General features: G+C 50.6%; 1 protein-coding gene across 7 annotated transcripts in view; it reads right to left on the minus strand.

The window, feature by feature from the left end:
- RMI2 (RecQ mediated genome instability 2) overlaps positions 1 to 24,098 on the minus strand; it is a 38,209-nt gene extending 14,111 nt beyond the window's left edge. For 2 of the 7 annotated variants that reach the window (XR_006197650.1, XR_006197648.1), the window contains exons 1-2: positions 23,789 to 24,098; positions 19,975 to 20,720 (exon numbers count right to left, since the gene is read on the minus strand). Coding sequence is in view for 1 of the 7 variants with exons in the window: in XM_042921469.1 (XP_042777403.1) it covers positions 20,572 to 20,720; positions 23,789 to 24,098 (459 nt within the window). In the remaining 6 variants the exon portion in view is untranslated. Of the gene's footprint in view, positions 1 to 13,375; positions 13,405 to 14,829; positions 14,904 to 18,879; positions 20,721 to 23,788 lie in introns of those variants that run through there. The other 5 variants (XR_006197649.1, XR_006197651.1, XR_006197653.1 and 2 more) reach the window with 5 other exon arrangements.
- Between the last annotated feature and the right edge of the window lie 1,673 nt (positions 24,099 to 25,771).

Consider the following 25,771-nt stretch of genomic DNA (forward strand, 5'->3'; position numbering starts at 1 on the left):
AAATGAGGAGGAGTGGGAGCTTCCACAGGCGGAAAATTGAGGGAGGGGAAGTCGACGTGGAAACTGATGGTCGCTAAGGGCTGGTTTTTAGCGGGGTTTATTCTGCAGACGCCTCCAGCGCTGTTAGAGAACCAGAGTTCTCCGATTAACCTGCGCCCTTCCCGGCAGGCAGCTGGAGGGGAGGGAGACACCTTTACAGACTGAGTCCTCGCCATCTGCAGGGGTTATGACCGAACGAAAGCGTAGAAAAAGCAAGTACAGGTAATTTTTTTTTTTAAGTCAAGTCTCCATGACATGATCTGAGTGAAGCCGGAGTTTTATAACCAAAGGGGGCAAGGAAACACTGCTTATGTTCGACCACCGTCTAGGTAAGGAGCAAAGTGAGCCGGTCAACACACCTCTTGGGAAAGGCCGCGTGACCTTTTATTACCCAACCTCACTTCTCGATTATTCTTTAAAGACAGGGAAGGGGATAGAAGTGAGGTCACGCTGAAGCACTCTGGCCAATGCTCCCACCCCCAGGAGAGGAAATGAGCCCTTCCTTGGCTGGTGAATGCAAAGGATGCTTTCCAGTGACTCCTGCTGCCCCGGGGGCTCCGGGAGATGACGTATGTCTTAGCCTATTTCTCCAAGAACAACTTGGAAGAATGTAGCAGTTCCTGAATGTAAAACTTTTCAAAAATTAATAGAAAAATGGTAACCTGAAGTCAATCTAAGACTTGTTTCACTTGGGGGTGGGGAAGCGGGATTTAAGGGAGTCAAGACAAGAAAAGGGGGCTGTCGAGGCCGCGGTCTCTACACAAGTAAACTCGAAAGCCCAGAGGCAACATTTTCTGAGGGGACCAAGTACCAACAAGTACCTGAAGGGGGTTCAGAACAAGTCTTCCCAAAACGTGCAACTTGGCACACAGACTATTTTGAGCCGAAGGCAACTGAGCCCATGCAGGCTAAAGAGGATTTTGCCCCTCCCTTAAAGACCTAGAAGAATCTATACTGAAGGGTCTTTCCCAACATAAGAGTTATTACCAAAGATCGAATTTATCAGAGTGACCCAACTGTACCACAGAACAAAGATCTAATTAGGCCACAGCCTTTCTTGCCATCGCCCTGTCAAGGCCCTCCTCATGCTTTAAAGCCCCAGACCCCATCCCATACCTTAGCTCAGGAAAACATATACAGCTCATTTTCCTTTTGTTTTAAAAAATATTTATTTGGGTGAGAAGCGGCAGGGGGGCGGGGCTGCTGGGGAGGGGCGGAGAGAGAGAATCCCAAGCAGGCTCCACGCTGCCAGTACAGAGCCTCATACAGAGCTCGACCCCACGAACCGTGACATTGTGACCTGAGCCCAAATCACGTCAGACTCTCAACTGAGCCACCCGGACGCCCCTCACTTTCCCCTTCTGTCTTTGACCCTCTCATGTACGTGGGATTCCCATACATACAAAATTAAATTTGGGTTTCTCCCGTTCATCTGTCTCCTGTCACTTTAATTCTTAGACCAGCCGGAAGAACCTTTCAATGGTGGAGGAAAACCTTTCCCCCCGCAAAATACCGAAAAGAGAAAGTGTCTGTACCAGAAGGAACCGAGAAGGTTTTGCAGAAATACCAACACCCCCCAAGCCTCAGAGCAGGGAGGGGAAGGGAGAAAGCTCAGGCTGGGTTGTTTCCCAGGAGAAGTCAACCCACGCCTTTAGGAATCCTAATTCCAATGCCATTTAAACTGATCTAGGGCCCACAGGAGGAAGAAACACTTCCAAGTTCTTTATCAGAGACATTCATATAAAAAGCCAACAGTGAGGGAAAACCACACACCGACTTCGCTTACGTAAAAATCAGCGCAAAAATCCCAAATAAAATTTTAGCAAATACAATGCACGGTGATCCTTAAAGGGGTTCACCAAAACCAAGTGGGACTCGTGCAATACGACAAGGACATCTTTTAATTTCTAATAATGTATTAAAAGGGAAAAATCATGATCATGGATGCTGAAGGGCATTTGGCAACATTAACCATTTATAACAAAATCTCTTATCAGATAAGAGGGATGCTTTCTTAACCTGATAAAATTATACACACAGACACACACATCCACCCAGCCCAAAAATCAGCATCATTTGTAATGGTTGGAAGCAACAGAAGTTTCCATGAGGCTCTGGAATGAAAACATGCCCCCTAACACCACTATTTTGTTTGGAAGTTTCTAGTTGATGAAAGTAGTTAAGAGGGAAGACGAAATTTGAGGAGAAAGAAGTGAAATAACTGTGTTTACTCTGGAAAGTCCAGAGAAGCGACGGAAAAACGTGGCCGACACTAAGAGATTTCACCAAGGGATGGGGTGCCGACGTACCACACCGAAACACCTAGCCTTTCTAGGTACAAACAGGAAGCAGTTAGAAACGTTAACAAGAGAAAATATTCCATTTGCAACAGCACCCCCCCCCCCCCAACACACACACAAAAGAAAACTCCCAGAAACAAATGTGCTAAAATGTATACAATCCAGACGGAGAAATCTTTTCAAAGACCCCGGAGGATATCAAATACTTTAAATGTAAAGAAAGCTGTGCTGCATATTTTCCTACCTAGAGAGACTCAACACTGGAAAGATGGGACCATCTTTTGCGTTCGGGAGGATGCGGAACTGGAGCCCTCACAGGCCCTGGCAGGAGGGGTGAGAGGACATGGCCGCTCTGGAAGACAGGTTGGCACTTTCTTAAAAAGTTAGAAATCCTTTTCCCATGTGGCTCAGCAATTCTACTCCTAGGTTGCCCCCGACGAGAAATGAAGACACGTGCTTGCACACCAAGACTCGTACTCAAATACCCCCCAGCGACGAACAAATACACAAACCAGCTCAGCAACGACAAGAAAGTACTGGGACCTAACACACGAGGGATGAATCTCAAAAACGTGCTGAGTGACGGAAGCCAGATGCTGAAGACCACAGGTGGTGTGATGTCATTTATATGCCATTTCCAGAAAAGGAAAATTGGTAGAGACAGAGAGCAAGATAGCGACTGCCTGGGGCTGGCGGTAGGAACACACATGTCATGTTTCAACTAAACGAGCTGATTCTAAAGTTCATGAAAAAAATTTTTTTAATGTTTGTTTTTGAGAGAGAGAGACAGACACAGCGTGAGTGGGGGAAGGGCAGAGAGAGGGAGACACAGAATCTGAAACAGGCTCCAGGCTCCGAGCTGTCAGCACAGAGCCTGACGCGGGGCTTGAACCCACCAACTGTGAAAACATGACCTGAGCCAAAGCTGGATGCCTAACCGACTGAGCCACCCAGGTGCCCCTCAAGTTCATGAAATTTTTAAACAACAACGATAACCAGGACATTTCTGAAAATAAGAATGAAGAACAGCTAACCCTATCAGATATTGAATCAGATGATCCTGCAGTCATTAAAACAATTTCACAGGGTGCCTGGGTGGCTCAGTCAGTTGAGTGTCCAACTCTTGGCTTTGGCTTAGGTCTTGATCTCCTGGTTCGTGGGTTAAGGCCCCCACGTGGGTTTCATGCTGATGTCACAGAGCCTGCTCAGGATTCTCTCCCTCTCTCTCTCTCTCTCTGCCCTTCCCCTGCTTACTCTGTCTCTCAAAATAAATAAACTTAAAAACAAATTTCATACCAACAAATATGTGTATGAAAATGTACATAAAACATGTCAGTGGGACATATGTCAAAAATACACACAATCCATTCAAAGTGTAACATAAAATGAGAGACTTCATTTCAGATAAGTGGGGGAAGGAAGTGCTCTCTAGTTATTGGTATTAAAACAACTTTCTAGCTTCTGGGAAAAACACCGTTAGACCCCTCTACCTTTTTCTTCCAAGTAAATGAAGTATGGATGAGTCAGATTTAAACCTAAGAAATGAAACTGTCAAAGTAGAAGAAAGCCCAAAGAAACTTTAACCATCTCTTGGTAGGACAGTCCTTTCTAAGCAGGACTCAAAACCCAGAAGTCCAGAATATACATTTCGTAATCTAATAAAAAGTTTTAGGGGTGCGTGGGTGGGTCAGTTGGTCGAGTGTCCCACTACAGCTCAGGTCATGATCTCACAGTTTGTGAGTTCGAGCCCCACATCGGGCTCTGTGCTGACAGCTCAGAGCCTGCAGCCTGCTTGGGATTCTGTGTCTCCCTCTCTCTCTGCCCCTCCCCTGCTCGTGTGCTCTCTCAAAAATAAATCAACGTCAAAAAAAAATTTTGTTTAAGTTTTAAAAAAGTCTGCCAGCCTCAGTGAATTACTCCCACTCCTGCCATAAAGGACTCTCAAACTAAGCAGAATACATAAAATAATCATTTGCAGGAACTGGACACTGCAGCACAGAGCTGTCGTTCTTGAGAAAAGAGGAACACTTGAGATGAAGCCACCACATTCACCATGGCTTTCTTTGGAAAGGAGAAAAAGACAGTATTGACACTGAGCAGAGATTTGTAGCCCAAATGGAGAACAGTGGTCTTGTTAACTGGAGGTAACGGAGATCAGAGTTCAAGGATGCTAAGGCACTTGAGACGCACAGGGCAAACACAGGAGGGGAAGGAGCCACACAGAGGGAGCCCCAGAAATCTGCACAGAGGTTCACCTTAGCTCCTTGACCAAATCCTAAACTGTGCACGTAAGGAGGAGACACTAGGAAGCCTAGTGGAAAATAGCTCAGGGGTGGAGGAGGGGTAGGTAAACTGAAAAAAGGTATTACAAGTCATATAGTTCCAACCCTAGGAGGCAAGATTCTGATTGAGTGTCCTAGGCACTCGGTTGACACCCCAGAAAAGCCTGGCCTCAAGAGTGCAGACCATACCCCAAGAATAGGGGCCACACACTAGAACGTGAGGGGTGGGTGTGGGACCTGAAATATACTCATTCTAACAAAGCTAAAACCAAGCCTTGATATGCTCAAGGTCAATTTTACTCTCTTCAAGAAAAAAAAAACTCAACATTGTTTAGATGAAGATCATATAATCCAGACTCCTCATAACATGTCACCCACAATGTTCAACATACAATCAAAAATTACTAGCTACGCGAAACAGGAAAACACAGTTAATGAAAGCAGATTCAGGCATGACCCAGATGCTGGAAGAGGCAAAGACTTGAAGATATGTTAAAGAATTGACAGGTCAAACAAGACAATGAAGAGACAGAAAATTAAGAGAAAAAATGGAAACTCTATAAAAGAACCAAATAGAAGTTTTAGAACTGGAAAATACAAATATCGGAAATGAAAAATCTACCAGAGTAATTTAACCACAGACTGGACACAGCCCAAGAAAGAACTCAGTGAATTTGAAGACAGGTCAATAGTAGTTATCCAGAGTGAAGCACAGAAAGAAACAAGAATTGAAAATGAAATGGGGGCGGGGGGGGGGGGGTGGTGCGCCTGGGTGGCTCAGTTGGTTGAGCATCCGACATCGGCTCAGGTCACGATCTCACAGCTGGTTTTGAGCCCCGCATTGGGCTTACTGCTGTCAGCGCAGAGCCCCCTTTGGATCTTCTGTTCCCCTCTCTCTCTGGCCCTCCCCTGCTTGCACTTTCACACTCAAAAATAAACAAAACATTGAGAAAAAGTAAAATGCAAAGAGAGCAGCAGGGCGGGGGGAGGAAGAGACAAAGAACACATGTCTGAGACCTGCAGGGAAGCGTCAAGTTGTCTGCTATCCGCGTCACAAGAGGCCCACAAGGAGAAGAGAGAGAGAACAGGGAAGAACATATGGGATAACAGCCAGTAATTAATCAGAATTGATGAAAGGTATCAATCCACAGATCCAAGCAGCTCAGCAAATCCCAAATAGGATTTACACAAAAAGGACCACACCTAGGCACATCATAAACAAACAAACCCAAGAAAAGGAGAAAATCTTAAAAGCAGCTTGGGGATATAAGAGACATTACATTTGTGGGAACAGCAATAAGAAAGACAGCCAAATTCACTAGAAACAGCGGAAGCCAGAAGAAAATGGAATAAAGTGGCAGGAAATGCAGCAAAAACATCTGACAAAAATGAAAATAAAATAAAATTTCCAGCAAAGAAGAAAGAATCTGTCACCACCACACCACGGAAGCCCAAATGTGCAGAGGTGAGAAATGATCCAAAGAATGAATTTTTACAAATCTTTCTCTGCCACCAATCTCCACTTGTCAAGCCAAGGGTGAGAAAGTCTTACCTTCGTTTGTCAATGAGGCGTTCCAGACAGAGATCTGGGGGAGTCGACTTTGGTAAGAATTCTTCCCCTTCCCTGGCTTCTGTCAGTTTTCCCACGACCCTACCTGCAGGCTCCAGACCAAGTAGGGTGTCCCAGTGGGTCCCATCTGGGAGACCAGAAACCACAGGGGAGGAGAAAGAATTTTCCCTCTACCCTTCTGAGTTCCTGGCTGACACATCCCCAGCCATAATGAAAGACAGATCAACAAGACAGAAACGAACAACTCGTTGACATGCGTACCTCGTAGAAGTATGGGATACACCCCGGGAGACAGGAGTTAGACTCCTGAGGTTGCCAAAGCTACCCGCTTAAATACCATCATCAGCTAAAGACCCAACAAAGGTGTCAGGAAGCCTGTTTTGGGGAGGTTACCGGGAAAGGCGCGGTAAACAAGGCTACGGTTTGTTGAATAGACTTAAGCACGTTGTCCACTGATAGGAGTTTCCAGAGATTTCAATTTCAGGTACAGAGAGGGAGACACCTTTACAAATGGAGATTGTTATAAATGTAAATCTCCCGGGGTGCCTGGGTGGCTCATTCAGTTGAGCATCTGACTTTAGCTCAGGTCATGATCTCGTGGGTCATGAGTTCGAGCCCCACGTCAGGCTCTGTGCGGACACTGTGGAGCCTCCTTGGGCTTCTCGCTCTCCCTCTCTCTCTCTCTCTCTCTGCCCTCCACCAAAATAAACATAAAAAAAACTAAAAATAAAGTTCACAACCCAGAAAGGTTTAGTTTTTCACACAACTTGGCCCAGGGCAATGAGCTTGCCGGAATGCCCGGGGGCCACAGGCCAAAAAGCAAACACACAAGGAGCCAGGGTCACATTTTGGGTGACCCTTCCATGCTCACAGGTAGTAAGGTCTCCCGGCAGGGATGGATTTGCTTTTGAAGCCATCAACTTGGTCGGTTTTCTCTATAGAACAAGAGATGTTTAACCCGAATGCACGGATATGACAAATTAGAAAAAATAAAATGGTTTTAGATCATGTTGACTTGGGGAGTGACCACTTTAAAAAAATTTTTTTTTTTTTTAGTATTTATTCCTTTTTGAGAAAGAGACAGAGTGTGAGCGGGGGAGGAGCAGAGGGAGAGGGAGACACAGAACCTGAAACAGGCTCCAGGCTCTGAGCTGTCAGCACAGAGCCCGACGTGGGACTTGAACTCACGGACTGTGAGATCACGACCTGAGCCGAAGTCAGACGCTTACCGACTGAGCCACCGAGACGCCCCAAGGGAGTGACCGTTTTAATGCATCCTTTTCTGGTCTTCCGTGTTTGGCTTGAAGCCTTGTGACAGAGGAGGAGATCGGGTGTCCACACTAGAGACAAGATGAGGCCTGGAGCCCCGCCCCAAACTTTCGGCCACTGCGGGCCACACTCAGCCAGCCTCCCAGCCTCGACTCACTGCACTCGTCCCAGGTGACCTGGGAGGGACGGTGGGGTGATGAAATCCACCTACGTGCCCAGACCGGCTACCCGCCCTGCACTCGCTCCCCAGAACAGGGCCGGCTTTGCAGGAGGGGCACCGCACAATCAGGGCCCTGTGCTCAGAGGCGTCCCCGCACTTGCCTGAATGCCCAGCTGATCCAACAGCCCTGCGTTTTCACTTCAGTCTGGGCCCTGTGAGTTATGTAGCTTGTTGTGCTCCAGAGCCACCAATCTGAGGATCTCAGGCGCCTGGAACAGGTCAGAGTTGCCATAAAACAAGGGGCTGGCCAGCCACGGAGCCCCTCCAAACGGGAACCCCATCCCTGGTTCTAGAGTAACTGTCCTTGCCCACTTCCTAATGGAGCCTCAAACAGCTTGACTACTCTAAGGGTTAGCAACCTACTTCCACCGAGCGCGGGTCCAGTTTACCTAACTGTGGAATTATCAAGAACAAGAAGAGCCAATACTCAAGGGCTGGGGCCCTTTATACACACGCATCCTGCCCGAAAATCTCCTGGGAGGTACAGGACCCAGTGTGGCCTTATGGGGTCACCGGAAGTGGCCTGTCCCGAGCAGGACAAGACTCAACAACCCTTCTTCTCAATGTCAGAGCCGCTCCGAGGGAGGCACGAAGGTGGCGTTTGCAGGATGCCGGGCCCAGCTCAACAGTGAGTAGACCCACTGTGCCTCAGTGGCCCCAGTGGATCCAACCCACATCCAGGTCTCGGCACCCTGGCCTCCAGCCGGCCAGCCTAACTGGGAACAGCCATTCCCAGCCAGGCTCCTGCATCAGAAAGGCCCTTCCTTTCCCGAGAAGCCTCTTCTGGGGTTTCAGGAAGGAAGTGGAGACAGAGAGAGGAAACCACAAAGCCTTATAACTCTCATTACAGTATCACCTCTTGGTCCGCACCCCCTGCCCCTTCACCTTGGACAGCACTGTGCTGAGAGGGGACGGAGGGCCACAGCCTGCGTTTCATTTTCAAACCACCCAGCGGCTCTGAGAGAGGAGGCCCCGGGGACTGAGACGAGCTGGCAAAGCCGGGTCACGGACGCATGGGGTCCCTCTGACCTGGGGGGGGGGGGGGGGGGGGGGGGGGGGGTGCTGAGTCAGTCACACGTTAGCGTCTCCAGAAGGCAAAGACCAAGACCAGAAGAGTGGTGATGTTGGCCACGGCTGAGCTTTACTCTGCTGACGGAGGTTTCTCTTGAAGCACACTGGTGAGGCCGGGGCCCAGCCAGCTCATCTGCCCCTGGGAACACAGAACCCCAATTAGGAAGCGAAAGTACGAAAGTAGCACTGTGAGCTTCTGTATTTCTGAAGAGAACCTTGTAGAAGGATGCAAGGACCCAACACCGGGCCTCTAAGCAAAGGGTGAGGGGTTCCTCGGCTCCACGAGGGCTCAAAGGTCGCCTGTTTCCTTTCCCTGCCTGGGCCCCAAGCTCTGCCTCCAGAACCTTTTCGTTCTGAGGGCGAAATTTAAAGCCGGAGGACGAATCCCTCCTCTCTGCCATCCCGGACACCTACCCCTGTGCCACAGCTGAGGAGGCTGGTGACAGACGGGGGCCCTTGCTCCCCCAGACCCGGCCGGCGGGATCCGACTCTCCAACACAGGCACGAGCTCTTTGCCCCTTTTGTAACTGTGGTGACCACCCTGGGCGCCAATTACGCCCCCTTAAGCCTCCGGGGAACACTTAAGGCCCAGGCAACGGCAAGAAGGATTAGGTCAACAGAAGAGGCATGTTTTTCCAATTAGTTACAAACCACCCATGTTGGAACTTGCGCAAAACTGGCCGCTCACTTTCACATTACCCAAGATGCCTCGTTTGTTCTTTCTCCGTCAAGAAGTTCACAAGGCTTTCAAGCAAATTTGGTTCTAAAGGCCCATGACCGTGGAATAAACAGGATGCTCCAAGAGCACTGCCTCCACCGGAAAATGCCAGAAGTCTCTTCCACGGGCAGCGAGGGAACAGACGGAAAGTCACTTGGACCTGCCGAACGTTTCCTACCTGGGGCTCATTAACACACAGCAACGTGTGCGACTCTGTTTATGTTGGAACTGGATACGCATTTTACTACATGCATACATTTTTTAACAGATTTTTCCCCCCACTGACATTTCTCTCCCATGCCAAGTCTGGTCCAGCCTGCCAGACCGGGGAGATCGAGAGCCCAAGCCAGTGAGCTCATTCTTGAAGAGCCTCGTCACAAGCCAGAAGGGCGAAGAATGTGGGAAAAGCAGCGAAGATGCCATTCTCACGCCTACAAAGACCAGGCAAGTCTTGCAACAGTCAGGACACCCTCACTCGCGTTTTGCCGACGAGGAAACAGAGGCTCATAGTGTCCTGGGTGCCACACACAGCCTCACGGTGGTGGGGAGCTGGGATCTGAAGCACGTTGTCTGGCTTGGAACCCTCTTTACCCCTCACATGGTCGCGTCTGACAGGTCCCTGTCGTGGCCAGAATTCCAAGATGGCTTCCCTAGATCCCCAGCCCTGGTGTATACACACAACAGTCCCATTCAATCCAACACGAATCTGGGGACCACAGTGAAGGGAATTTGGAGAGGTCACTGGAGTCCCCAAATCGGCTGACCTTGAGACAGACAAGCCTGACCGTCTCATACATGCCCTGTATCATTTTTTTTTTTTTTATTTTTGAGATAAAAATAAACAGGACACGGCAGGGTTCGCACTGTCAGTGCAGAGCCCCACATGGGTCTCGAACTCACCAAACCATCGGATCAGGACCTGAGCTGAAACCGAGAGTCAGACGCTCAAAGGACCGAGCCACCCAGGTGCTCCTCTACGTGTCTTTTAAATTGCAGCCTAGGGGCACCTGGGTGGCTCAGTCCATTAAGCGTCTGACTTAGGCTCAAGGCATGATCTCACGGTTCATGAGTTCAAGCCCCGTGTCGGGTTCTGTGCTGACAGTGTGGAACCTGCTTCAGATCCTCTGTCCTCCTCTCTCTGTCCCCCCCCCCCAACCTGTTCGTTTACACACTGGCTCTCAAAAATACTGAAACATTTAAAAAAAAAATTAAAAATTAAAAAAATAAATTGCAGCCTAGAAGGCAGAGGAGGAAATCAGGGATTGGAAACTCAAGAGGAATTCGACACTGTTCCTGGCTTGAAGACGGAGGGGAACACATGGCCAGGAACGGGGGTGTAGTCTTTACGAGCTAAGAGCAGCCCTCCAACTTGCAGCCAGTTGAGGCAAAGGGGGCCACAGTCCTGCGACCACAAGGAACTCGACTCTGCCAACAATCTGTCTTGAAAACAGATTCTCCCCTGAGCCTCCTGCAAATAGCTCGGCCAGCCACCACCTTGACTTCTGCCTGGTGAGGTCTGAAACAGAAAGCCCAAGCAGGCGGGGCCAGACGGGCTGCTGCGTCCATAGCAATCTGTTAGGCGCCATGATGGCCCCTAACCAAGGGTCTCAAGCACCCGCCCCAGCTGTCACACCGAGGAGAGACTTGGAGACCTCCAGTGCCTCTCCAGGGCTCCTGGGGGGGCCCCACGCTGCCCACTGGGCTCCCAGCAGATCCTCCAGAGCACCGTTCCTTCTCTACAGGAACCAGCCAAGCACGGTGGGAAGAGGGCCAGCCTTGGAATTAGAAGATGCTTCCACGGCCTCACCTGCCTTCTTACTGCTGACCTCCGGGCAAGCCACATGACCTACACTTGTGTTGCCCAGGACCCCCCAGGGCCACAGGCCACGCGGGACTGCTCACATTCAAATTCATAGGAATTAAGAATTCAGTCTGATCAAGATTGCCAGAAGAGGAAATGTGGGACACCCAGTTAAATTTGAATGGCAGGGAAACAATAGGTAATTTTTTTAGTGTAACTACATCCCAAATACTGCATGGGACATACTTAAAAAGTATTAGTTTATCTGACATTCCAATTTAACTGAGCAGCCTGTATTTTTTTTTTAATAAAAGCCTTTGTGGGGGGGGGGGGGGCGGGGAAGGAGGAACAGTTTTAGATCTACAGAAAAATTGGGACAGAGGAATACAGTTCCCAGCTACCTGATGCCCAGATCCCTGATTACTAGCATCTTCCATTTGGATGGTTTTTTTAAGTTGTCTCCGTGCTAATGCACGGCTTGAACTCATGACCCTGAGATCACGACCTGAGCGGAGATCAAGAGCCCAATGCCTGGGGCACCCGGGTGGCTCCGCCAGTTAGGCGTCCGACTTCGGCTCAGGTCATGATCTCACCGTTGGTGAGTTCGAGCCCCGCGTCCGGCTCTGTGCTGATAGCTCGGAGCCCGGAGCCTGCATCGGATTCTGTGTCTCCCTCTCTCTCTGCCCTCCTCTCACCCCGACTCTCTCTCTCTCTCTCAAAAATAAACATGAAGAAAAAAAAAAAAAGAGAGAGAGAGAAGCTCAACCGACTAAGCCACCCAGGCGCCCCAGTATAGTACATTCGTTGCCAACAATAGACCGCTGTAAAAATGTCATTAACTATGGGGCGCCTGGGTGGCTCACTTGGTTAAGCTTTCAACTTCGGCTCACGTCAGGATCTGGCAGTTTGTAAGTTTGAGCCCCGAGGCAGACTCTGTGCTGAAAGCTCGCTGGGGCCTACGTCGGATTCTGTGCCTCCCTCTCTCTCTCTCTGCCACTCCCCCACTCATACTCCTTATCTCTCTCTAAAATAAACATCAAAAAAGATTAAAAAAAAAAAAACCTAGCTCAGAGGCTTGAGCCTGCTTCAGATTCTGTGCCTCCTCTCCCTCTCTCTCTCTCTGCCCCTCTCCAGCTCATGCCGTTTCTCTCTCAAAAATAAACTTAAAAAGTTATTAACTCAAGTGCACACCCCACTGGGACCTCCTCTCGTCCCGCATTCTTTCTGTTGCAAGATCCCACCGTACATGGAGCTGTCTGGTCTCCTTAGGCGGCCCCCCGACCCCCATTTCAAAAGTCACACGTGGCTGTGGTATCGGTCAACACAGGTCAATCCAGCTCCCTCCCCCCCCCCCCCGCCCCCCGGCTGTGACAATTTCTCAGGCATTCCTTGATTTTGAGGACCTGGACAGTTCTGAGGAGTACCGGTCAGGGACTTTGTCGAATGTCCATCAAGTAGGACTGATCTCGTGTTTTTCTCACGGTGGAGGGTAGCCGTGGGGAGCGAGATCGGGGAGGGAAGGTGCCCTTCTCATCACATTCTACCAAAGGGCATACCCCACTATCAACGGGACTTGGCACGACTGACGTTCGCCCTGGCCACCTGCGTGGGTCAGGCTTCTCCCTGTAGAGCTACCCTCCCAGCCCACCTTCTCCACAGGGACCTCTTTGGAAGGAAGTGACCATGCACAGCCCACACTGAAGGGACGGGAGGGGGCCCGTGTTTCTGTTTACTAAATTGGGCAACCCTACCAGTGGCAGAAGGTGCCTATCAAGGGCTCAACAGCCTCACGAGGTGAGCGGCTACTATACCGGACTGGGCAGCTCTGTTCTAGGTCAAGTCAAAGCAGGCAGGCTGCCCGACCCCAGGCCATTCCCATACCGTGGGTACCACCACTCCCCTAACGGTTTCCTCCAAACGGACTCACTTTTTAAAAGGGAGACCTGAGGGGCGCCTGCGGGGCTCAGTCGATGAAGCGTCTGACTTCGGCTCAGGTCGGGATCTCACCGCTCGCGGGTTCGAACCCCGTGTAGGGCTCTGGGCTGACAGCCTGGAGCCTGCAGGGGATTTTGTGTGTGTCTCTCTCTGTCCCTCCCCTGCTGGCGCTCTGTCTCTCTCTGTCTCAAAGATAAACCTTTAAAAAATAAATAAAACATAAAAAGGAGACCTGATGTCACGACCTTACGACAGACAACCTCGCAGCAGCCCAGCACCGAGGATGGTCCGGGGCGCCCGGGAGGGAGAAGTAGGTGGTCCAGCCCAGGTCCCCCGTGGGAATTTGCCCCATCCTCCGCTCCTCCTCCTCGGGGAAGCTGGGGGACGAGTGGCCCCCCCAGTCCCGGTCCAAGGAGTTCCTGAGTTTTTTACTTGCCCTGCCTCTGGACTCCAGGGTCCCCGTCTGAGGAGGCCAAGGGCTCAGCGGTCAACCAGCACCACAGCGGCTCTAACCCCCACCTGGGGCTCCAGGCCAGAAGCTAGATATCTGCGCGGTCACGACCCCAGACCGGTTACAAAACTTACCCAGAGCGCTTTCTAGATGCTTACGTTTTCCTCAGCCCCGCCCACACGAGTTCTAATTAAACAGGGGGGTAGGGATTAGGCTACACGTCGCCCACGTGGGGCTGATAATCAGCCAGGTGCCACAGTCCTGAGGTCTCCGCGCAGGACGCCCAGGTCGGACGGGGGGGTACAGGGGTACGGTCTCTGTACCCGAGGGCGGCACAGCCGTGCACCAGAAGACCCCAGGGCAGGGGCCTGGGTCTGAGTGACTTTCCAAAACAGGAACCACCTATTTGATGAAAACTCCCGCTTCTGCTTTTTCCTCCATGGACACAGGTGGGAACAGAGCCTTCTGAGAAGCTCCTCTCCTTTTCCTATTTGCCCAGGGGGAAGGGAAGCCTAGTGGTTTGGTATTTCCACGGGCTAGTGCCTGTTTCTTCTTTCTGTCTTCTTCATCGTTCTTGCCTAGATCACGTCTCTGGTCCCCACGATCAGGGGCACAACCAGAATGCAGGCCCTCTGGGTTGTCATCCATGCAGCTTGGGGGCTGAGTTGTTTCCTGGGCTCCACGGGTCACCGAGGAGAGGCGCTCGGGATGGATTACACCCAAGGACCGCCCACACCACACTCAGAAGATTTCGATGAGGAGATTCAGAGATGTAGGGCCCGGGACCAGGTGAATGCACCTTTGCATTTGGCAAGACGTGCACTTTGCGGGGGCAGAGGGCAAACCCGGCAGGCAGAAGGCCTCCCCCAGATGTCCGTATCCTAATCCCTGAAACCTGTGAATGCGACCTTTGCAGACTTTGTAGATGTGATTAGGTTAAGGGCCTTGTGATGGGGGAGGAGAGCCTGGTGAGCCTAATGTAATCACAGAAGTTTCTTGAGCTAGAAGCGGGAGAAGCGAGGCAGGGTGGGAAGTCACAGATGTAAAACATGAGAGGAGAACAGTGCTTCTTGTCACTGTGTGTGTGTCCCCAGAGCCTCGAACCCAGCGGGTGCCCAGTAAGTGCTTGGCCGTAGAGCAGTGAGGCGGACATTTTTTGCGCACCTGCTACGAATTCCGGGATTCCAGTTAACAGCCCAGTGGACAAGCTACTTCACTTCTCTGATCCCAAGCCATCCATTCTGTACCTATGACAGAAATAGGGCTCAGAGAAGTGAGGCCACTTGCCCAGGGCCACCCAGTTAATAGGCAGTGGGGGCTTCAAAAGCAGAACTATCGGAGCCCATCCAACACCATCCCCCATCCCCCATCTGGCTTGGCCATTATGGGCGAAACTCCCAGGGCAGACAGCTGTGGAGCATCTCACGGCCCCACTTTATTCCTTTGCTTCCTTCTGTGGCTTTTCATTCCGGTCTCTGGCGGTCATCCCATGTCTGACGGCACAGGGCAGCAGTGTCTGTGGCCGGCCAGCAGGGGGAGCTAGCACCTAAGTGGAAAGAGCAGGAGCTCCCAGAGTGGGTCCCGGGACCTTCTCCGGAAAGAGCGATCCTGTCTCTCGGTGAAGGCCCTGGCCACCTCCCCTACAGCGTGGGACATCACCTGGCCTGACACCTGTCTCTGCCACAGCCTGCTGGCCAGATGCGCTTGGGCAAAGGACCGCATCCCTTTGGGGGCTGGGGAGGGAGAAGAACGTCCCAGAGGCATTGATACAATAAAATGAAGTAACAGGGTAAATGTTCTAGCACGGTCCCTGGCATGTAATTCTTGGTTGAATTTGCATTTTTTATCAAGAGATGTTCACTGATTCTCACAGGACTAAAATTTCAGACTCTGCCCAAACTGCATAAATTGTCGTGGGGGGAGGCGGGGGCTCAACCGGCTCTCTTGTCTTTTCCTCCAGCCTTTCTTTCTTAATCAACTTGTCCCTGTTTGCACTTCAGAACGCTCTCAAACATTCTAGCAAGCACCCTCAGGCTGGTTACAAATTACCCAGGGTGCTTGATTCAAAGGGTGCTTTTAGTGAGGCACGGCCTGTGGGGGCTCCTTTCATTTGAAAAGTGTGGTTCCGTGTGGATTTCCAAAGCCCTGTTCCCTGTGGATTTCCTCAGTCTTCCCACCTAAAAACCAGCCATTCCCCCGACATTTACCGACAGCCCGTGTGGGTTTTGCAAGGCCCTGCACAGGGCAGAGATAAGTAAGCCACGATCGCATCACTGGAGGCTTCTCCGATGGGAACAGAGATACTAACAGTTGATCTCAGAACACTGTATGTGCCCGAGATCCCCAGTGAGAAGGCACACCTACGCCGGTTCCCACGGACGTGCATCTAGGGTCGCATCCCGTCTGAGGGAAGACCCATCCCGACTTCCGAGACTGACCTCCAAGCCCAAGGTCAGACAGGAAAGGCCAGAACCGGGCCTGCAACCCGAGTGGGGCTAAGCCACTCTCTCTCCCTTCCCCTAAGCAGGCAGGGGCTCCTTGAAGACGCCTTCTTGAACGGGTTCCAAAATGCCTGCTAAATGTAGGTCACTGTGGCTGCAAGTGCATTTTTTCTCCTTACCCTTGCAAAGGGGCAGCTGTCGGGTGAGTTTGGACTGTGGCCTGAGGTTTAGCAACACCAGCCCCAGCCCCTTTGGTGGCCTGACATGTCTCAGGGTCACAGCAGTCATGCCTGAGAGCCTGGGGATCTGAATGTGACCCCACAGTGCGACACCCCAGCTCCTCCTCTCCTCCAGCGTCAAATCATGCACGAACAGGCCAGGACACAAAACGCTCGACCATTTCACGGGGTCACTGCTTTCCCTTCCTGCTTCACCTGATGCAGAATTTTGCGGTAAAGCTTCAGCTTTACAAGAATATACAGAAGAAATGACTAGGGAACTCAGCGATCCAAAACCAGCTAAATGAAGGTTGCTTTTTTTTTTTTTTTTTCTTCTTCTAATGTAAAGCAGTTCCAAGAAAAGTGAAGTCACGGCCTAGGGTGCTTATTTTCAGTTCTTAGAAAAGAGCCAATTTCAAAAGGGAAGCTGGGCGGCCCGGAGCACACAGCCTGCCCTTGTCTGGCGGGGAAGTGGCGGGGGGTGGGGTGGGTGCTTGCTGATAAACCAACTGTGATTTGGCACCAGAAAACTAAAACCCCCAACCGAGCTGCGTTTTCATTTAGTGATGTCAAGGCGGAAACGCCAGCCGAAACAGTGAGAGCTATTAATATTCAGGAGAAGCACCAGAGCCCGGCTAGCCTGCTGAGGCGGCACACTTCCAGCACCGTGAGCCCCTGGAAAGCCACCAGCAGCCTCCGGGGACTGTCGGAAAAACACCGGCACCTCCTGGGGCCGCCTCCCACACTCCTGACACAGGTCATTGCCCAGGCAACACTATCGGGCTAATGGACGTTTTTCAATAGGGCATTATTTACCAAAAAGTTAGGGGAGGGCAAACGAGGCAGGATATGGTGGACAAGGTTCTCGGCAGGCCAGGTCAGTTTTCGAGCAGAAAGCAGACTTCAGAGAAGGGGAAAGCTCGGGAGTGCAGACTTCTATGTCGTGTAGCCTGGTGCAAGGGCTCTCAGGGGAACCCAGGACAACTGTGAAATTCGGTTTTAGGCTGAGAATCCTAGAGCAGAGATCCCATGGACCAGGTCAGGATTAAGTGTCCATCTCATCAAAGCTGGCCAACAGTGCCAGCCAAGAGGAGCCCTAAGGAGACGTGACAGCTAAATACAAGGGGGTATCCTGGATGGGATCCTGGAACAGAAAAAGGACATTGGGGCGGGGGTGGGGGGGAACAAAGGAAGTCTGAATAAAGTACAGACTTTAGTTAATAATGGCAGCTCAGGGCACCCGGGTGGCTCAGCCGGTTGGGCGTCCAACTTCAGCTCAGGTCATGATCTCACGGTTTGTGAGTTTGAGCCCGGCCTGGCGCTCTGTGCTGACAGCTCGGAGCCTGGAGCCTGCTGCGGATTCTGTGTCTCCCTCTCTCTCTGCCCTTACCCAGATCACGCTCTTTCTCTCTCTAAAAAATAAATAAACCTTAAAAAAAAAAAAAAATTGTTTTAAATAATAGCATCTCACTGTTGGTGCATTAATTGTAACAAACATACCACGCGAACATAAGATGTTAATAATAAAGGCGACTGGCTGGGTATATGGAAACTCTTGGTACCGTCTCCGTAATTTTTCTATAAACCTAAAACTATTCTTAAAAAAACATTTCTCTAAAGGCAGTTGTTGGATGTAAGTTAAGAACTCACAAATTCCTCCCAGAAACGATCATTTTGGTGCCTGCCATGTGCCAGGTGCACGTACAAGTGATTTATTTGTGCTTCTTCCTTCATTCCTCTTGTCCGTGCCAGGAGCTGGGTAAAATCTGCATTTTATAGATGAGGAGACTAAAGCACAGAGACGTCAGATAACTTGCTCACTGTCACACAGCAAGTTTAATGACACACGAACGACTCACGTTCAGGTCTCTCCGCCGCAAAGTTCGTGACGGAGCTCAGCAACATTGCCTGAAAAATCCCCAAACTTTGAACAGAACCTGGCCTGACACAAGCTTCAAGCAGTCCACGAGCCCAGATCAGTGATAAAAACATGTACTTTCCAATTTGCCCTACCTTTAGAAGTTTAAAAAAAAAAAAATCCGTAAAACATCAGGGAAAAAACCCCAAGTTGAAAACCATAGGAAATCCCAGACACGGACACCGAATGCTGGTGCGGATATGGGATAACAGGGACTCGTGGACGTGGCCGATGGAAAGGCAAAGTGGGGCAGTCACTCTGGAAGGCAGGCGGTAGACTGAATATGCGTCCCCTCTGTCAAATTCGTGTGCTAGAACCTAATCCCCAGTGTGATGGTATTTGGAGGTGGGGTCTTTGGGCGGTGAGTAGGTCCAAGAGTGGAGCCCTCATGAAGGTATTATGCCCTGATAAAAAAGGCCCCAGAGAGCTCCCTCACCCCTTGTGCCACATGAGGACAGCCATCTAGGAACAGGAAACAGTACCCTGAATCTGCTGGCACCTTAATCTTGGACTTCCCAGCTTCCAGAACTGTCAACAATAGATTTCCGTTGTTTTTAAGCCCCTGCCACCGCCCCCCCCTCCCCGCCCATCTATGGCATTTTGTTATAGCAGCCACATAGGACTGAGACAGTCTGGCGGTTTCTCACAAGGCTAATACGGGCTCACGTGTGACCCCAGGCATTTACCCCAGCGAACTGAAAACTTGTGTCCACGCAAAACCTGCACATGAATGTTTATAGCAGCTCCATTAATAACCAGCAAAAACTGGACCCAGACAAATGTCCTTCAATAAACAAGTAAACAAACCAGGATACATCTATACGAGGGAGTGTTATTCGACGATCAAAAGAAATGAGCAAGCAAGTTACAAAAACCCATGGAGGAACCTTAGATGCGTTTTGCTAAGTGAAAGAAGCCAGTCTGAAAGTACGACATACTGTAGGATTCCAACTAACTGGGACATTATGGAGAAGGCAAACTATGGAAACGGTAGAAAGATCCGTGGTTGCCAGGGGTTGAGGGAGGGGGAAGGGTCAGAAGGTGGGACAGAGGTTTTTCCGGGTGGTGAAACTATTCAGTATGATACTATCATGGTAGACAAATGATATTATGCCTTTGTAAAACTTGCAGAACTGCCTACCACAAAGAGAGACCCCTACTGTCAACTACGGACTTTAGTTAGTAATATCATCGTGGGTCATCAAAGAGTCGCATGTGCTACTGACGGAGCCAGCTAGGAACCCCCGAAATAGTCCATTTTTTAAAAGATACATCATATAATTTATTAGTGGTAGATGATCCATAGTCCAACAAAACTCTACAGCAATGTAGGAATATCATCTGACTCCCTTGATATTTACAATCTCAGGAAAAATAAGGCATGGTAAGCAGCAGAGAGCAGAAACCCACACTGAATTTGATCATGAGAAAGTCATTCCATCCAGAAAACGTAAGAACTCTAAAATCATCATGCTGTGCACCTTACACTTCTACAATGCTGTATGTCAATTATATCTCAATAAAACTGAGAATGGGGGGGGGGGGGCGGGGGAAGCTTCCACACCAGAAGGTCGCTCCCTTACGGTGTCTCACTAAAAGTTATGATGCAGAAGTTTAGTTAATGCCTAAAAGTCATTCTCAATCTTGATTTTAGTTTCAACAAGAAACTTTCCGAGTGTTTCAACATCTCCAAGTGAGGAAGAATGACAGGTGTTACCATCCATATCTCCAAGGAATGTACCTTAAATGGTTCAGAGACGAGAACCGTCTACTGTCTCTGAGAGGCTGCTGGTGTCCACAGCAGGAAAACGCTGTCTGACTTGCAAACTGGATATGGAAGCTGTTGATGGGAGAAGAGGCGGGCCACGAGGTCATTCCCATTTCCGGAAGTCTGTTTCCCTGCCCACAACCACCATCAAATCACCACCGGCAAGGAGTGACATTCAGATTCTGCATCGTAAAAACAGGGTCACAGCAGCAACAGAAAAAGTTATCAGCACTCGTAAAACGTGGAAAATGTAACATGAGATTTCTGCGGGCTTTAAAGGGAATTAACACACGCAAACCAAAAGGGAACAAAAGCAAAAAAACAGAAACAGAGCACACATCTGCTTTTCATCTGCAAACAGTCGTCACAGCAAGGAGCACGAGGGCCGAGTTAAGTGGAGTGTCCCAGCGTTTAGAAATCCTACCTCCGGAGTCCTTGGGCAACCGAAGCTAAGCTCTTTGAGAAACTTTTAAGAAACAGACATAGGACGGTACCCGTGAAATCCACATGGTGTCGGAACCTAAATTGTTTCAGGATTTCTGCGGTTTTTAGCAGTGCTTCCAATGTCATCTAAGGAATATTCCTGTGTAAATCCTCCACTTCCAGTTCCCACATGCTTTCATGGATGGGGTTGTCGGAAAGATCGGTCATCTTCACGGCCTGAAGGCAGGGCTCAGGGCTGCACGCCTGGACCACTCCCATCACCATCACATACTTTCCTGGAAGAAGAAAAGCCCTTGGTGATGTTCACACTGATACAAAAACAAACACAAAACGGAGACCCCGTCCTTCAGAGAGCTTAATTTTATCAGAGGCAAATTAGAGACAAAAAAGGTGGGGGGGAGAGAAGAAATCAAAATGCCAAGGCAGTCAGTGATCGATCGATCTAATATACACATAGACAATAGATGTATATCTATTTACATACATATATACATACATAGACAGTAAGTTCAACATTTAACGTGGACGATGACACCTGTATCTTCTTTGGCTCCTGGGTTAAAAATGTTGTAACAAAATTCAAGCAAGCTACCATCACGCGCAAAACAATTACGCCCAAGGGATGGAAGAGACTCCCATCCCAGGATGTTCTGAGGCAGGGGCAACCCCCCCTCCCCCACCCAGCTTTTCTCTTATGGCTGTTTCTTGCCCAAACGCTACAGGGTGTGTGGCTGGTCTCCGCGCACAGGGCCAGTCCAGTCCTCTTTCTGCAAAGACACCCCCCCGACAGCCACAAAGTAAATCCAACGGTCCGCTGATGCCAGAAGAGCTCAGCTGGCCGCCGTACCCTTCCGTGCCACCCTGTTGTTCCAACTGCCCGGGACCAATCCCTGCCACCGGCCGGGCACATCCCAGCCAACCAACAAGAGAGCAAATGAACAAGAGAGTGGGTCGCCATCAGGACGATCTAATGACATATGAACCACAACTCTTCCCATTCCCTTGGGGGCAGTGGCTCTCCTTGAAAGCGAAACTTGGCCAGTCCGAACCACACACAACTCAATTGTGTAAAAAACCCCAAACACAGCAGGAAGGGCAGGCTCTCTGCCAGCCCCCAATGCGTGCCCCTGCGAGGCTGCTTTGGTCGCAGGGCTTCTGAGTTTGCAGGCAGGCCCCAGGGCTCTGGCTGAAGGAAGCCTGGCAAGCAGACGCCTGCCTCTCTGGGTTTCTACCCCTTGCACGATGGGTTTAGGTTTCTCTGAACCCACCTCCAGATCCCACCGGAGCGAGCCATATGGGGATCCTCGGTGACAGGGGCCAGTTCTAAAACTACACTTTGCCGATACCCTCTGAACAATTCTAACGCGCTGGGAGTCACGGAACCCTCAGAAAAAGAATGACTGAAGACCCGAGGCAAGATGACCATGCCCGAGCAGATCCCAACCAGGGGAGGTTAAGAGGAAATCTACACGGAGGAACACACAACTAAGCGGACGAGCTCGCTGGTGTGAGTCCTCTCCCCCCGAGTTGAGACAATCCGGTCCGTAGTGTTCATTCTACCCACACCCCCCTCCTCTCCCCTTCCAGCGGCGTCTCTCCATGGTCTCCTTACTCCTTCGCCACCATGCCCGCCCCCTCCTTTCCATCAGGCCTTCATCCTCCGCCCTGGACCCCTTCCATGGCTTCTACTCCAGACTCTCTCCAGCCACTTCCTCTTCACAACCACCCCCACCCTGCTGGTGCCAAGACTGTTTTTCTCAAACAAAGCTCCAGCCTCCACACACTTCCATTCCTTATACTTGTCACATGTCGTGAAACCTCCTGATTGTTTTCCCGTTTGAAAATGCTAACAAAAAAAAAAAAAAAAAAAAAAAAAAGCCCAAACATTTTCAGCTCACAGCCCTCTGAAGAGGCAGCAGCCTGTAGTTTGCTGACCCTGTGCTAGAGTGATGCTACAGCGATGAGGGCAGAACAAGTCTGAAGGATGGGGCAAGGTCAGGTGAGGGGAGAAGGGAAAAGGAGCACTTCGTAGTAACAATAATCACATTTTTTTGAAACCTCACGATGAGCCAGGCACGAGGGTAAGGCCTTTTTTTTTTTTTTTTTTTTTTTTTAACTGGATCCACACAACAGGCCCCTTTTTGACAAAGGCAGGACAGATCCAGAAAGGTTAAGCACTCCAGGCAGCTCAGCTGGAAAAGAGCAGAGCCAAGAATTCAACCTAAGTATAAAGATACAGTGGTCCAAAAGACCCATCCCGGCCCTCCAGTAGTCAGGCCTACTGCTTCTCAAGAGTGTGGCCCCAAGGCCATCCAAATCGGCAGCACCTGGGAGCTACTTAGAATTGCAAATTCTTGGGGCGCCTGGGTGGCGCAGTCGGTTAAGCGTCCGACTTCAGCCAGGTCACGATCTTGCGGTCCGTGAGTTCGAGCCCCGCGTCAGGCTCTGGGCTGATGGCTCGGAGCCTGGAGCCTGTTTCCGATTCTGTGTCTCCCTCTCTCTCTCTGCCCCTCCCCCGTTCATGCTCTGTCTCTCTCTGTCCCAAAAATAAATAAAAAAACGTTGAGAAAAAAAATTAAAAAAAAAAAAAAAAAAGAATTGCAAATTCTTAGTCTGGAGGGGGGGGCGGTCTGTGGGTTAAGGTTAAGCATCCGACTCAGGCTCAGGTCCTGATCTGTTCTGAGTTCGAGCCCCGCCTCAGGCTCTGTGCTGACGGCCCAGGGCCTGGAGTCCGCAGCGGATTCTGTCTCCTACTCTCTCTGCCCGCCCCCACCCTCCCCAACCACCCCCCGCCCCCGCCCCCGGCCCCGCTAGCGCGCTCTCTCAAAAATAAACAAATTTAAAAAAAAAAAAAAAAAAAAAAAAAAAGAAATGCAAATTCTCAGCCTCACCCAGACGTAAAGAAGCTCTGAGGGTGGAGGCCAGATATGAGTCCGAACAAGCCTTCGGGGTGCGTTTGAGCTGATTTAAGGGGCAAACATTAAAGAACTACAGCCTAAGGCAGTTCCGCGAAGGAGGCGCAGCAGAAAGCTCTCCAAGAGTCTAGACTTCAGGGATGAACAGAGGCTGCCCGGTACAGGGTTTTCCAAACCCTGATGGGGGAGAAAAATCACCTGTGGGCAAGGGCCTTGTTACAAACACTGACGCCGGGGGTCCCTCCACCGCAGATTGCGACTAGGGGAGTCCCCGGATCCGAGCGTCTACGCGGGGTGCGGGCGAAGCTTACCAGCAGGTCAGCTTGACTGCGGGGTTGTGGGGAGGGGGGCGGGGCGAGGGACCGGCCAGGCCCCGCCCCCAGCGGCCCACCACCGGGACCCGCCCGGCGTTCCAGTCTTGCCGTTACCTGGGGCCAGGCAGGGTCGCCCGCGCGGGACCCGCTCTAGGCCGCGCACCACGAAGGCCCCGCTCGGGTCCCGCAGCCGCGCCTCGCCGCCGCCCGCCGCCAGCACCGAGCCCTGCATCCACACGGTCACCAGCTCCAGCGGCTCGCGGCCCGCCGCCGCCCGCGACAGCCGCCACGCGCCCGGGCCGCCCTCCGCGTCGCGCCGCAGCTGCTCGGCCAGCACCTTGAGCGGCGGCGACCGCGGCAGCCGCACAGCCGCTGGGCAGCCGCGGGCGAAGGAGTCCGCTGCCCCCACAGCCGCCGCCGCCATGCTGCCCCAAGTCCGCTTTCCCGCCAACTTTGATAGGCAGCGGGGCCGGGGCCGTGGCCACCAATCAGGGGGTGTTCTGGCGGAACGGAGCAATCATCGGCGTCGGGAGGCGGGGCTTCCCAGCCCGGCGGCCTCCACCCGTCTCCAGGAGTGCGCATGCGTACGTCAAGTAAATAAACGTCCCCAAGCAGGTGGGTGGAGGGATGAAGCGAACCACAAGAGAATAAATACACGGAGGGAGGTAAACAGCTTCTTGTTTCGACGCATCTCAAAACTTGATGTCTATGCCTGTCACCCGAGAATGTTTTCATCTTTACATCACCTTGCGTGGTAGGATTACTCCGAAGTTAAGCAATACTAGTTAATACTGGAAGGAATAGTAGCATGATGAGGCCACGTTTATTGGGAGTGATAAAGAGTCGAGTCACGAGAGAAGGCTGGGAAGAGGGACAGGGACAGCTGGTAAAAGGGACACTTTTATTACTATTTTCATGATATTTTAATAACAATAATTTAAAACTTAAAATACATTGTTCGCAAAATAAATGAACATTGTAGAAAACTTGCAGAAGAAAATCTGGAATAATAAAAAAAAATTGTAAAAATCACTTCGAGATATCCACTGTTAACTTTTGGGAGTATTAGCATCCATATGTTTGACCTACAAATAATGTTTTCTGTATTTTTTCACTTAATAATGACATTTCCGCATATCAACAAATACCCTTTGCGGCCTCGCGAATGACTTCATGATGTTTCATTTGTCAGATCACCTGTTTAACCAGTATTCTACAGTTGGACTTTAAGACCATTTCCAACTTGTCATTATGTAAACTCACTACTGTGAGCCTACATAGAGCTGAATCTTTGTACGCGTTTCAGATAAATTCTTAGAAATGGAATTCCTCCCTAAAAAGGGTAGGTCCCCAGTGAGCAAAATCCACAAATCCTTAACCAGGCAAATCCTTAAAGTCAAGACTAGTCCTTAGGAGACTTTGTACTCCCAGGGCTCCTGCAGTACAGAGGGTACTGTATATTCAGCAAGAGCTCGATCTTTCTAAAGCAGTTAAGATGTACTGAGCCAGGCCGTGTCCTAAGAGCTTTGCAGGGAGAGTTCCATGGACTCCCACACCCTGTAAAGACTGTGTTCTACACAGATAAGGAAACAGACTCATGAAAGCTATGTGACTTGCCCTTGGCCTCTCTGCTTGTAGCCTCTGTGGGATCCTGGCCTCTACACCTCCACTCTGAGCTGTAATATAACCAGGCTGCTGGGCTGAGAAGGGAGCAGGCACATTAGCCAATAGAGATTCCAACCCTTCCCGTCTGGTGGGTCCCCAGTGCCTTCCCCTGGGCACCTGAACGCCAGAGAAGTGATGGTAAAGGGAGCTGGGGTAAAGGGAAAGGCCCCTAGGCAGCAGGCACTACATGTGCAGGGCCCAGACAGGAGACAGCAGGAACCAATGGAAACACTGCCAGCATTTCAGAATGGCTGGGATACAGAGTGCAAAGGCAGGAGTGGGCATAAACGAGGCTGTACCCACATAACCTCATTTCTTACGCTCATTTCTCAGGAGACAAAAAGGAGGTTCAGGCCAATGACAGGCCTGTGAGGAGGAGAGCCAGGATTCAAATCCAAGTCCCTCCAATCCCAAACTTCATGCTCTTGAACC

This window comes from Panthera leo, chromosome E3 (assembly GCF_018350215.1).
Source record: "Panthera leo isolate Ple1 chromosome E3, P.leo_Ple1_pat1.1, whole genome shotgun sequence".
Classification (NCBI taxonomy): domain Eukaryota; kingdom Metazoa; phylum Chordata; class Mammalia; order Carnivora; family Felidae; genus Panthera; species Panthera leo.